The sequence below is a fragment of the Oxyura jamaicensis genome, chromosome 4 (assembly GCF_011077185.1).
Source record: "Oxyura jamaicensis isolate SHBP4307 breed ruddy duck chromosome 4, BPBGC_Ojam_1.0, whole genome shotgun sequence".
Lineage (NCBI taxonomy): Eukaryota > Metazoa > Chordata > Aves > Anseriformes > Anatidae > Oxyura > Oxyura jamaicensis.
Genome location: NC_048896.1, coordinates 25,168,452 through 25,182,329, shown reverse-complemented (window position 1 = coordinate 25,182,329; position 13,878 = coordinate 25,168,452). Strand labels below are relative to the sequence as shown.

Sequence of the window (13,878 nt, the reverse complement as noted above, 5' to 3'; positions counted from 1 at the left end):
TGCTTACTCACCAGGGCTCTGGTGTGACAATTACCTATGTTTCTTCTAAGATGTATGCCACGCAGAGTTCCTTTAGTTCCTCCACAGTAATTTGCCTGTAGGATCTCTCATTTCTCACCCTAGTATCATCTTCCCCACATGGGACTGTCTGGAGGTTTTTCTGCTTCTGGTGGGTCGGAAGAAGTTTTTTCGAAGCAGAATTCAAACTAACGATAGTTTGAATTCGTTTCACTAGTTGTTGCTCAAATCATCTTTGCCTGCCTAATTGTATTTTTACCTATAATCTCTGGATTTTCTGATCCTTCTGATTTTTCTTTAGCTTCTGAATTCAGCTTTTTGAATAATGCCTTCTTAATTCTAGTAATCTCTTCTGATTTGCTGTATAATCACACTGGCTTCTTTCACTTTGTCAAGCACTTCCCAACAGAAGGTGCATTAGCACTGTTTCTAGCATGGTCTCTGTTGGCAGTTTTCCTGCTGTTTGTAAAGACTTAATTCGCTTAGTTACGGCTTTTCGTTTATAGTTACCAAACTTCCTAATTTTTCATAGCTTCCCTTTCTGAAGGTTAGCGTGGTCATGCTCCAGAATTTTTATCACTCCTTTCCCCTGTAGGTGAGTTGAATCTAAGTATGTTATAGTCGGTGTTACATAGCGACTTCTCTTGCAGGTTTTTGACCCAGCTCCCGTTTGTGAATTGGTACCAGCTGAGGGGTTGCATTTACTCAGATGGCTGCCCTAGCCATCTGAGGGAAACAGCCGTCTTGGTAAAACAATCACTGATAACCTCCAAACAATTCATCTCTGTTGCATATTTATGTGTGATACTGGCTTGGTCTATATGGCAGTCACTGAAGTTACCCAAAGCCCTTGTGTTGCCTGCTCCTGCTGCCTCGCTGTTTTCTCTCAGCACATCGGTCATCAGTTGCTAGTATAACCCCATCACTGACTTCACAGGTTATGTGGATTTAGAGGGATGGGTTTAATGCTAAGGGAAAAGAACTTGAAACGCGTACGTGCAAGGAGAGTTGTATTTACACAATGGTTTTAGAAATGGTTATGTAAGATGGTGAAGGAGGTCAGAGATGGACAATAAATGGGAAGAAATATGACAAAATAAGGCATTGTAATTTAGGGTGAACGTGTCAGTGATGGGCAAGAAAATTGCGGTTATTTGGTTAGTCTCCTCTAATTAATGCAATATACTTCTACTTATAAAAGCTACTTCTTACAGACGGAATTCTTTAGAATATTCTATTTCTAATAGCCATAACTTCTCAATTTCAAAGCATGTTAGGAAGTACAAGATATTCTCTTTTTCCTGTATGTTGGAAGGCTATATTAGTTCTGCAAAGGAACAATGAAATCTGCTTGACTGGATTATAAGTGCATTAAACTCTAAAACTTGTGAATAATCACTAATGCAAAAAAAGAACATTTTTTGTATCTAATTTTGTGAATTATTTTAGACTTATTTCAATTTAATTCCAAAATGTGAGTTTTTTTTAAAAAAAACTCTGAGAAGTGGGAGTGAAATGCAATTAACTTGCAAGTATTGTTCTTAACAGAGTTTGTTCTCGCCCCACGTTCAATAAAAATGAGCAAAGTGCTGGCTTGAATGTCACGTTAGCAGAGAGAGCAGTCAAGGTAACATTCGGAGAGTTCTTTCTTTCTTATTAATACGGAAAATATTCTAAACTTAAGGCTGAAATGTTTATAATCGCAAGGTGGAAGAGGGTGGGTGGGGGAAAGGTGATTTTGGCTTCTTTCCTTTGTTTGTCACTTCTCTAGTTTGTTAGTAATAGGCAATACATTTCTCTAATCTCCCTGTGCTGAGTCTGTTTTGCCCGTCATGATAATTGTTGAGAGATCTCCCCATCCTTATCTCACCCCTTGAGCCCTTTTCATCATATTTTCTCCCCCTTTCTCTTTGAGGAGGTGGAGTGAGAGGGCGGTTGTGGTGGAGCTTGGCTGCCCACCCCAGAAAAACCAGCAGAAGAGTAAGGCTGTGAACTGTACTGCCTGGCACTAAGAGGCTTACAAAAACTCCGCAGAAACTTGTCTGCCCTTGCCCTGTAACTCAGGCCAGTAGTAATAGCACCTGTTCTTCCCTGTGCACTAAACTTAAATCACATCTTCCGTCGTGTGGTTTATAAGAAAGTTCCAGCTGTTGACATGACAGAATTCTTCATGCCCGTGTGTTTGGTCCACCAACCCGGATGAGTTTGTTTCCTAGCTGCTCCTTCGGGTACTAGATGTTTGAATAACCTCTAAAGACTCCAGTAAGTAACATTGCAGGGGCAGTTTCTTTTATCTCTACCTTGGCAGTAGCCAGAAGTGGCTCAGCACATCACCTCAGAGTTGTCCCTTTTTGACTTACATTTTTCTAACGGATTCTATATGACAAAAAGAAGCAACAAAAATGACCATCCTGGATACAATGATACTGTAAGTAATTCCCATGTTGAATTCTGCCAGATCTGTTGGAGTTTACATCTCTCTTCAGCATTAAATAACATTAGCAGTGTTCCTGGAGGAGAAGAGAGTGGTTCTTTCCTGTTGTTTCATCCTTCTGTAGCTCAGCAAGCCACTATTTCCTCAGTTACCAGCATCTATGCTCCTCTACTTCTGAGATAATCCGTTTCAAAATCCTTTCTGCATGTTTTGATGTTTTTTGTCACTGGCTGCTGCCAGAGATATTTTCTGAGCTTCTGAATCTGGGAGAACTGCAAATGCTGATTCACTGTAGATGCTTCTGAATTTCTTTTTCGTAATGCAGTTCCGTTCCCAGCTAAACCTTCATTTGCACGTGGAAATGGAACAGATTCTCCTAAGGAACGGTTTTTTGAGAATACTGCGGGTTTATGAAGAATGTTGCTCAGCTTTTCTGACGCATCCTGGTTTAGCAAATGCATGGTAGGGTCAGATACATGGAAATACAGGACAGTTTCAGGAGCTGCGGGGCTTTTGCTTTTTAATTCTTATTTATGATGACATCAAGGATCACTAGTGCACCTTTTTTGGGACCTGCTGTTTGTGAAATCAGAGGTCGGGATGGTAGATCCCATGCAAAGATTTAAGTGTTTTTCCCAGCCCTTTACCATTACCTGCTTGGTCTCTGCTTTTAGGTCAGCTCTTTGAATGCTCACTCTGAAAGTAGTGGCACCAACATAGTATGGAGGTGTTAGGGAAGATTCTTAATTAAACTTTGGGAAGCTGAGATCCATGTCTTTGTCTACTTTTCCTTGTGGATCTGAGTAAGCTTTTAAGTTCATTCTGAACATGATCGCTGCCTTGTGTCTCATGCTATCTCGTTTTCTTCTGGCCTCTCATTTAGTCCTGGTATCTTTCTTGTAGGTAATGATGCTCTTTGAGGTTTGACGTTGATTCTTTTTCCCTGAAGTAATACTTTGCTTGCCTCAACTTCCAGCCTTCTCTTTGGTGGTGCTGTTTCAATGCTAGCTGGAGTTCCTTAGCAGTGAAGTGAAAGCATCAGTTTCTTCCGTTGACCTCTAAGAGGCAGAGAAACTCTCATTATTTCTTGTGTTTACCCCTGTGCAATATGACGCTTCTCATCTTTTCGGTTCTTCTCAACCCCAGGAATCTGTGATTGAAAAAGCTCTTAAAGATGCCCCTTACTTGTCAATACTTTTTCCAGACCTGCAGTACAACAGTGCCTCCACGTTACTGCATAGAACTAATGCCAAATCTTGTCACACAGCCACGAGGTTCAGAGATACGGACAGAAACTTGTTGTATTGTCCCTCAGAGGTCAGATCTACTACAGAAACATTTAGGAATCAGTAGTTTGGAGGTTACAGCCCTCTGAGGAGGAACATATTTAAATCAGAACATATTGAAATACTCACTAGAGATTAATAAAAAATATTTGTTTCATTTTTGTTGTGTGTTGTTACTTCTTAATCCACTTTATCAATATTTACGCGGCCTGGAAGTGTCCAACACTAATTTGAAAATAACATTCCAGCGTGTGTAGAGAAATGTTTTCTGAATCTGTGATCCACAAAGCAATGCTCTGTAGCTGATATGCATTCTAAAAGGCATGCCATTCATAATACCTGTCCTCCTCTGGGCTTTGTACCACAGCCCAAGTGGTACATACCTGAATACATTTCTGAAGGTATCGTTTCAGAAAATAATCTCTTTATAATGTGGACGTCTTTCTTTGTTCTTCTGTCGGCTCAAAATGGTGGATCAGTTTTTCAAAGAGAAAATGATATGCCAGAAAGAGTGGCTTCTAAATTAAGGTACTGTGTGACTTGCGAGTTCGTTTTCTCGTGGTCGTGTAAAATTTTCAACATAATGGTATTCTGACTTTTACTATATTAAACCTGTTCTGTTCAACAGTCTAGTGCTACTGTTTGTGTTCTGAAGATGAAGCAGTTAAATTACCACTGGAAACACAGCTGAGTGAGAAATATCTTCCTTAATCCTTTGTTGTTTTTTTTTTAAAAAAAAAAAACAACAACACCATAAACATAGTTTAAGTTCTTCATTTTTGTGCTTATTTATCTCCAGAGTTTAAACTTACTGTAGCTAGCTTATCTATAGCTAGCAGGCTGACACGACTGGTTGTCCTGGAGCAGCATCTATGTGTATGTCCTTAAGGACTTAACTGGCAGCCATGGAGCTGAAGAACTTGGTACCGCTGTAAAATGACCAGGGAAGCTGCACAGTTTGACAAGTTGGATGGCTGAAGCTTACATGCCGTGTGGCTGGTAAACAGAAGCACACATCCTTCCTTGCTCAACAAGAGCATCATTCTCTTGCTGAGGTTAAGGACTTTTTTTTTTTCCCCATAGTACCTGGTGCGGAAGAGCATTTTAGCGTAAATATTAAATAATGATCTCAAAATATATGTTTCTGGAAGGGAGGGACTTGTTTGTATGTAATAATTCCAGCTTCCATGCCAGGCAACCAAACACCAGTGAGATGTTTTCCCAAGAAAGCTTACAACCAAGCCTAAAACTGAAGGTGTAAGATGGTTATTGGGTTAACGTGGCAAGGTTTGGGTAGCAGGGGGGCTGCTGGGGTGGCCTCTGTGAGAAAAGCCCCAAAGCTGCCCCATGTTAGATAAGGGCCGGTTTCAGCCGGCTCCAAAGGGACCCACTGCTGCCCAGGGCTGAGCCAGTGAGTGGTGATGTTTGCGCCTCTGTGGGAGCAGATCTAAGAAGGAGGGGGGGAAAAGCAGTTGTGGTGTAGTACAGTTGCATAAAACTACCACAGATGGGCACGCTGTGCAATATTAAAATGGAAGGCATACTTTGCAAGGGGGTATCTAAGCAGGGAGGGAAAACCCCCATCACTGCCATCCTGGAAAAGCTCAGGAATGTCTCTTCTAGAGTATGATGTTGTTGCAACTTGTTTTTCTCATCCCATTAATCAGATTATAAATTAGTGGCAGGAAGAATACGTTCCTGATACACACTCGTGATTGATGCAGTTCATTTTAGGGAAATCTTTGAGATAGCAGCGTGAAGCAGGTGCAGACTGTTGTGACTTTAAAGAAAGAATGCATCCTAAATTCTAACCCAGTGAAGAGAGAGAGTTGTTTGCCTGCCACGAAGGCTTTTGCTTAGTATGCCTGATACACGTAGCCATCTTGACAGGCCTCAGGACATCTTTCAGAGCAGTCAGTTTTATGCAGACTGTGAAACAAAGGTGCAGTCTGTGATTAGAAACCTTTCTGCTTATCTCTCAGTTCAGGGGAGGCGAAGCACCATTTTGAGGGAGCTTGTAAGACAAACTGCAGAAGCTAAAAATAGTATTTTTATTGCTACTGCTCTCTGCTGGCCACGCAGTCTGATTTGAATAGGGGTGTTGTGTTTGACAGAAGTTACATGGGGATTTGCTGCGTTTTGCAAGTTACCAAACCTGAAGGTAGCTTAGAGACAAGGTAAGAAAGTCATTTACAGTGAGGTGATCATTATTTGATTCCTCCTTCCCCCTCTTCTCTTTTTTTTTTTGGATGCCTTTTGTCAGGAGGGTGTTACAGAAGAGTTGTCAGTAAACATACGGTTGTCCTCAGGTATCTAATCAAAGGGTACATGATCAGAGTTGTACTTGTTTGTCCGTCAAGAACCACCCTCACTGGTGAACGGCCAGCTGGGGTCCTTCTGAACGTGGGCATAGCAATTATGTGTCAAGACCAGAGCTGGTCTTGGGGACGCCCGATAGATGGTATCGCCTTTTCATAGGGAAAATGCTGTTCTCATAGAAGATGAAATTAAGTGGTGATCATTTTAAATCATCTGATTGTAAATTAGATGCAGGGCAAGACGTGTATAAGAAGATTCTTGTTTGTTGATTTTAATAGCCTTCAGGATGACAATTTAGGAATGAGAGGAACACGCTAATTAGGATTGTTATCAGATAACGTAATGAAGAGATTGTAGTGGCAGAGAGCAAGAGCAGGCCAGAACAGGCATTATTAGTTCTTACAGCAGCTCCGGTAGCTGTTGCTGAAAAAGGAGGTAATACATGATATAAGAACCTTACGTAAAATCCTTCAGCTGTAAGTTACCCATAAAACTGGCAATCCAAAATTACTCTGAATCTGAAAATGCCTGTTCTGTTCTGAGGCTGCGGGCACGTTACCATCTCTAAGAGCTCCTGAAGACTCTTTAGCATGATAGGTAGGGGTATGGGTGGTGCTTAGAGCCAGCTTAGAGCCATGTTGCCTGCGGATGATTTGTTGAAACCAATGTTCTGATTTTAGTAGAAATAACTCAGCAGCCTGCAGATCTGACAATCCCTTGGTGCCCCTTTTGTTTGATGCATGGGGACAGCAAGTCCAAAGGTAGCAGACCTTGACCATAAGGACCTTAAATCAGCTGTTGGTAACAAAGCAGTGTGAAAACACCGAAGGCTCAATGAGAATATCAAACTGTTGTATGTACGTTGCTTAAATCTAAAAATGCCTTTACAATACATGTTCAATACATGTTCAAAAAGGCTGCAGGGAAAAAAAAAAAAGCTTTAATATAAATTGTAGGTATGCAGGCTGACTGTGTTTGCTATTTTGTGTACAGGGATCCTCTCTGAAATGCACGGTACCTGCACTCAATTACAGATGCCATAAAACTTTCAAATAATGTGAGCATCCTACATCAGAGTCTTATTTTACTTGATAAAAGTAGATTTGCTCTCTTTTTAATTACAAGACAATGTGATTGGCTTGGTAATTGTGAATACGAGTCTTAGAAGGTAAATGCCCTCTGGGGATTCTTGTTAGGAAGTCTCCTGCCAAGTACTGCAAGGCACGGGAGGAGGGGTTAATTGATAGCTCAATTAAATCTTTCGTTAATATGAAGAGATTGGGTTGATATACCTTACAGGTGCAGTATACAGTAATACTGGTAGTGATAACTGGTTCCTACTTTTCTAGCGCTCTAGAAAAAGGGCACTGATTTTAAACAGCAGTCTCTTTATGAACATCATTCACTTTTGGGGTGGGGAGTGAAGGGAGTGTTAGCTCTTTTTTGTAGAGGTGGCTGCAGCATGGCACACAGCTTCATTGAAGCTGCAGGGGATCAGAAGGCAAGCAAGCCAAACATCAGGTGTTTGGCTGCAGCTAAATAATTCCTGGTGCGTTGGGGGAGACGTGGTTCGTTCAGGAGACTGTGGTGTCTGTGTGACCTCGCTCAGGGAGAAGGAAGTAGCTTGCATTTCCGAAGTTGTCAGAAGATTTGGGATGTCACTGCTTTGCTTTGCTTGCGTTGTTAGTCTTGCAGCTGCCAGCTAAAAATGTTCTGCCTTTTTTCTCTAATGAAGTTATTTTGCAAAAGTAGGCCTAATAATCCTAGAAATACAAAATGCACGCTTCCAGCTTGAGTCATGTTTTATCTTTAATTTTTAATCACTCAACAAGATCCTGGGGCTGACGCACCGTTATTGAGAACATCCTTATGAATAACGCTCAGTACGAGTAAAGCAGCATCTTGTAAGTCTGCCAGCGTTGTTTTAGAAGTAGTATGCAGATAGGAATGGATGCAGCTACTCTAATCCTGGTGAGGTTAAAGGATCCTGCAGTGGTCTGCATCTCGTTCCAAGACTTAGCATTTTCTCCCCTTACTTTTGGCGATCAGACCTTCCAGGAGCCTGACTTCTCAGCAGTCCATTTCAGACCATTTTCAGATTTTCTGAGTTATTAATTCAGTTGACAAACTGGATTTAGGAGCCAAACCAAGGCAATTGTCAAAATAAATAGCACCTGAAGTATTTTTCTGATGTCAACAGTGGCGTAACCTTTATCCACATTTCCATTAGCATTTATGATGTGCAGAGCCAGCTGTTTTATAATGGGGGCAGATTTGAAAGAACTTAATATCTTTTGGATCATCCCGAATCGTTAATTCAGTAATAGAAGCCTTTCTGGAACAGAATAATAGATCCTAACCAATACAAATTGACTTAAAGATTTGGCTGGTTTGGTTGGCGGTGGCTTTTTGGACGATGGAGACACTTTAAGGAGGTGAAGAATGTTAGAGCTGCTTATGTTGACGTCCATTTGTAGCAAACAGAGGGTGTGGGCAATTCCGCAGGCGAGGCTCATGGAAAATCGCAGAACTGCTTTCTCAAATAAGCTGACTTCCCTGGACATTCTTCTTGGAGACACCCTGTGCAGTCCTTACTGACAGCACAGTCTGTGTCATCGCTTTGCACACGGGACATCCGCTAGGTGCCCAAGTAGGTGCTGTTTCTGGGACAAAGTAGCTCCAGACTATAGTGATAAACTGTGTGTTGAGGCTCTAGTGAAACATAATTCAGTCCATTCCCAGTTATGGTCTTACTAAATGGGTGTTAATTCCTGGAAATCTATTCCATTTCTGAATATGTAGCACTCGCTGCTGCTTACAGATGAGACTGTTTGTCCTGATTTTTTTTTTTTAAACTTTAATAATAGCAAGAATGTGATGTCTCACCTGTAATACTGGGTAATGATGTCTTAATGCCTGCATTAAGCTGTACTTGGCTTAATGCTGCGAGATACCTAAGTCTGGCTGTGTGCTCAAGCTTTTTTAGGTATGGGGTTTTACTGGGATAGAAGTGCATTGTTTGTCATGTGCCACAAAATAAATAGCACCAAAGATCCCTTCTAACTCCTCTGCTTCTCAGCCTTGGGAAGGAGCAAGCTATCAGCCATTCGTGGAAAAAAATGAGTTCCTTCAGAGTGAGACAGCACACAAAATTCGCTTCGTTATAAAAAGATTTTTAAAAAATTGAACTTTGAGGGAAAATTTTCGTGTCATTTTTATTACTGTTGCTAAGACTAATTAGCTCTGGAGAAGGGCGCTATTATTATTCTGTTGCTGGGTATGCCATTAGGGCATTACTGCTGAGGATGTATTTTGCAGGAATCTGCAAACTGCATGCAGTTTGCTCTGTGTGTGTCTTAGCGTAGCACAGCACAGAACACCAGCAAGGTACTTAGACTTGTTTGGTGCAGAGCTGAAGACGAACATTCCTGCTAGGGCACAAGTGCCTACTTTTGTTCTGCAGTCTGATTCTTGTGCGCTTGCTGCAACAAAACTTACATACAAGCAGTTTTGTTACCTGTGAGTATGCAGCCTGAACTGCATAAATTTGTTCACAAAACTGTTTGAAAAAATGTATAAATAACTGAGAGCATTGAAAAATAATAAAAGCCAAACACATAGGATTAAAGAAAAAAAAAAAAAAGGGCAAGGTTGGGCTATAATTTTAAATAACTTCATCTGATAAATTTGCTGTTGCCTTAAGTGATACCTAAATTCTTCCCCACCTCCAGGAAGGGGTTTGGTTTGACAACAGGAGTGTGTGTGTGCTTTGTATTTCTTGACTTGGCTGATTGCAGAAGGAAAGTGTAACCTACCCTGATCAAATATGTAAGAGAAGCAAAGAGTAGGAAATGGTAGGAAGTGAAGTGCAGATATATGTTTCTCCCATTCTTCATCTTGTTTTGTTTTCCTTTGCAGTCGACGCCTTTACACCTAGCAGCAGGCTATAACAGAGTACGAATAGTCCAACTTCTGCTTCAGCACGGTGCAGATGTTCATGCAAAGGACAAAGGGTATGTAAAATGAATTGATTTTTTACCTGTTTGCAGCAGTGCTTTTCTGTTAATCAAGATGAGAAATTATTTCTTTGCTTGATGGTGCAGCATAATCTCAAATAGTTGGTTAAGAATGTGACATCTGCTTCAAAAATATGAATGTGTTTAATGAGAAGTAAACTTGTGTTACAGTCCCAATAACAGCTTAATCGTGACTGCACTTGGTTTAAGTTTTCTTCCACACCTTTAATTTTTTTCCAATCCTTATTCCTTGTTTCCATGCACAGTCCTCCCTGTGAAATCATGGAGTATATATATTGGTTATACATTGTTAGCTGTACATTTCTGTATTCTAAGGTGAATTCTTACAATGGTCTCATAGGAAAGCTTACTTCTAACCCTGTAGACATCGGGCTTCTGGTTAAAGACGTGCATATCAGAGTTTATGGAGGTGAGATATTAATGAGAGTGCTCTCTAGCCATCAACAGACTCGAGGCATTTCCTATACCCCTTCCTTCTCTAGTTTTAAAGGAGATTTTAAATTAAGATCTTAGTGTTTTTTTTCTTTTTTCCCCAAACCAGTCAGTCGTAAGCATACTTAAACTCTTGAAGATTGAAGTACTGACTGTAGCACTGTTGACTGTACATTCACCCTTAGTGGCTTTTTTTGATCAGAATTGTGAAATACATCAAGACACATTCTGAAAGTCAAAAAAAAAAACACAGCAAAACTGCATGGAATACAATCCAAAATTGTTAAGCGAGTTTTAGGCATTTCACACGTTAAGAAATGTAAGTGTCACTTGGTAGAAAATTCCAGTGTAGATGTTTTAATGCGGTTGGAATGATCTGCTTGGAAAGTATTGCTGTGTGAAAAGTAGTTAAGTAGAGCTCAAGTAGGGGAGAAGAATAAAGGGAAAGAAAAGAAAAACTGTACACGTACTTTGTATTAAACATGTAAACAATTCAAACACTCTAAGGTGTGTGTAACAGCCCAGCGAGCTCTCTCTTTCTCCTTTTTAGTGGCATCACATGATTTGGTGTTTTTTCTTTTATTTGGTTGTTGGTTTGGTTTGCTTTTGCTCATTTTTTTGTTCTCAAAATGTAGAAGTAAGCAAACTAGTCTAGTACTGTCTTTCCCAATGCTCTTTTTGCTAATTTTGCAGTTCTGGGGAACATACACAATATTTTTCATAAATGGTGGAGGGTTAATTATTGTTTTCAGTGTATTATACATTCGGATTTGTTAAGCCGTAACTAGCCTAGCTTGTTTGGCTTGAATTAAAATTATTTAGTTCTCTGTAATAACTGTCCCCTTCGCATCTCCCTTGTGAGTGTGTGGCTCTTTTATTACATATCTTGTGCTTGTAATGTCATCCTTGTCGATTTCTTCACTCGTATCATTTTTGAGTATGACCTCCTGTAGTATAACTATAAAAAAATACATAGATCATCTTCTAATTTGACTGTAGAAAATGCAGTGAAATCAGGACATCCCACAGTTCGGAGCAGCAATTTGTCTGCTGTCTACGGATATCTGTACATTTTCATAATATACCCAGGAGTTAGGTTAGTGTTATCTGAAGAGTTCTGACTTGCACACAGCGTTTTATATCAACAGGAGTGCACAGTTAGGCAGAAATAGAACACTGACTTCTACTAAGCAAATTGAATGTGGAATGGGAGTTCTTCCCCCCTTGGTGGCTTCAGGAAAGATCATCTCAAAGGCAATTAATGATAATCTTATTGGTAGATGAAACATCTGTGGCCTGCTAGGAAAAAATGCTTTAATATCACTCACAAATAACGTGTTGTTTGGGAATGCAAGGTTTTTCCAGTAGTTTTTGAATCTTAATTTTTAAAGATGTTAATGATTAGGTGGTGTTTTGTTTTCTGTTCACCTCTCAGTAAACAGAAAATAACACCTTCTTCAGCAATGCTGCTTGAATAAATCTGTCATTTGCCTTCTTTCATACAGTGGTCTTGTGCCTCTTCACAATGCATGCTCGTATGGACACTACGAGGTTACAGAGCTGCTCCTTAAGGTAAGCAGAAGGATGGAAAGTAATTACTGTAAATTTAGATGTCATAGGTGGACTGTTCATACCAGAGTTGAAAAGGAAGACTTTTTCTTTAGTATCAGATTTCAAACATCCTGTATGTAATTTCAGAAGCCTATGACTTCAGATTTATGTGTTTTTTCCCTACCTAATTTCTTTAGAGAGATAGTAGAGTTTCTTTTTTATTATTATTTTTTATTTTTTCCCCCCTCTGGAAAAATCTACTGTACTTAAAAATTAGTTCATTTAGAAATTCCCATTTTGTTGAGGATTCATGTTTGTTTGTTTTTTTATATGTATAGGTATTTTTATAATGAAATGAAAATTCGTCTGCTTTTTGTTGTTGTTGAGGGTGATTTCCTACTAATAAAAGGCTTTTTTTTCCTGTGCTAGCATGGTGCCTGTGTTAATGCTATGGACCTCTGGCAATTTACACCCTTGCACGAGGCTGCTTCTAAGAACCGTGTAGAAGTCTGTTCCCTCTTGCTGAGTCACGGTGCGGATCCCACATTAGTCAACTGCCATGGCAAGAGTGCAGTCGATATGGCTCCAACACCTGAACTGAGGGAGAGGCTGACCTGTAAGTGTTTTCAGACTTAAAACAGTTGTTGGTTAATATAAAGGGATGCTTTCCTTTCAAGGCAGCTTCTTCATAAAGCACGGATAGATGCAGAGCAGCAGAAGAAATACAGATGTGCTCCTCACTTTAAATAAGTAGCTAACTCTAATAGGCCATTCATGATGATGTCTACTTTTTTTTTCAGATTTAAAATGTGTAAGGCAAGGAGGCACTGCTGAATCAGTGACTGTGGGTGATTTTTATGCTAAAAGTCTAATCAAGTCACATAGGAGCCTCTACGTGAACAGGCTTGTAGGAACCTGTGAACAGTTAGAGTGACTTCTAGAAGTTTTGATGTGCAAGCTTGAAGAGATGGAAATTTGAGCACCTTTTTTTTGTAGTGTTTGCAGTCCTAATGCTGCTCACAAAAAAAAATGCTTCAGCTCCAATTGAAATTTGTCTACCTTTATTTGCCCTCTTTTGGGGGTTTGTTTTCTCGTTGTTATAAACTGTAAAGATAATTAAATGAGACAAGTATAGAAACCAAACGTAATGAAGTTGCAGAAAGTATCTTCCCAAAGTATAAGTTCTGAACTTGATTATACATTGCTTCAATTGTAAGCTTTTGGTTTTGTCTGTTGAATATAGCAGAATCCCCTGGCAGACTAAGAATGTGATCTTGCACTGCTCAAAATCACGGGTTGTTGTTTGTCACTATTCTGTGAAGGTGGTAGCACAGAAATGAAAACATGTACAGCAGAAAGCTTTCCTCTAGGACAGAAGAGGAAGGGGTTTATATTTTCCAGCTACTTCTCTACTCTCTTCCAGGCTGGCTTAGGACATTGTGCTTCTGGCTTTAAGCAAGTTAATTTACCATTTTTTAAACTAAAAAGCAAAAATATATTTAAGCTTTGTTTTATTTCTGTATTTTTAGTTTCTGGATGGGGGTGGGCTTATCCATCTCCTTGTTTCTCACTCCCAAGTTCAGACCTCATCCTTGATAGCCTATCTCACAATTGTACATTTTATGGTAAACGTTTTTCATCTTTTTCAAGTTGAAAATACTTTTTAATTAAAATGGACTAGTTCCTGAAATGATCAAGGTGTGGCACATAAATTAACAAAATTACTTCTCTGCATTTGCAAAGATATAACTACAATCACAATCTTCGGAGCAGACTGGCTTCAGATGCTTAGCTGGCTAAC

General features: G+C 39.9%; 1 protein-coding gene across 1 annotated transcript in view; it reads left to right on the top strand.

Moving 5' to 3' along the window:
* Nucleotides 1-13,878, top strand: part of TNKS (tankyrase) — a 128,044-nt gene that overhangs the window by 79,957 nt on the left and 34,209 nt on the right. The window contains exons 7-9 of the mRNA XM_035324290.1: nucleotides 9,976-10,070; nucleotides 12,032-12,098; nucleotides 12,507-12,693. Of these exons, the coding sequence (XP_035180181.1) occupies nucleotides 9,976-10,070; nucleotides 12,032-12,098; nucleotides 12,507-12,693 (349 nt within the window). The remainder of the gene's footprint in view (nucleotides 1-9,975; nucleotides 10,071-12,031; nucleotides 12,099-12,506; nucleotides 12,694-13,878) is intronic.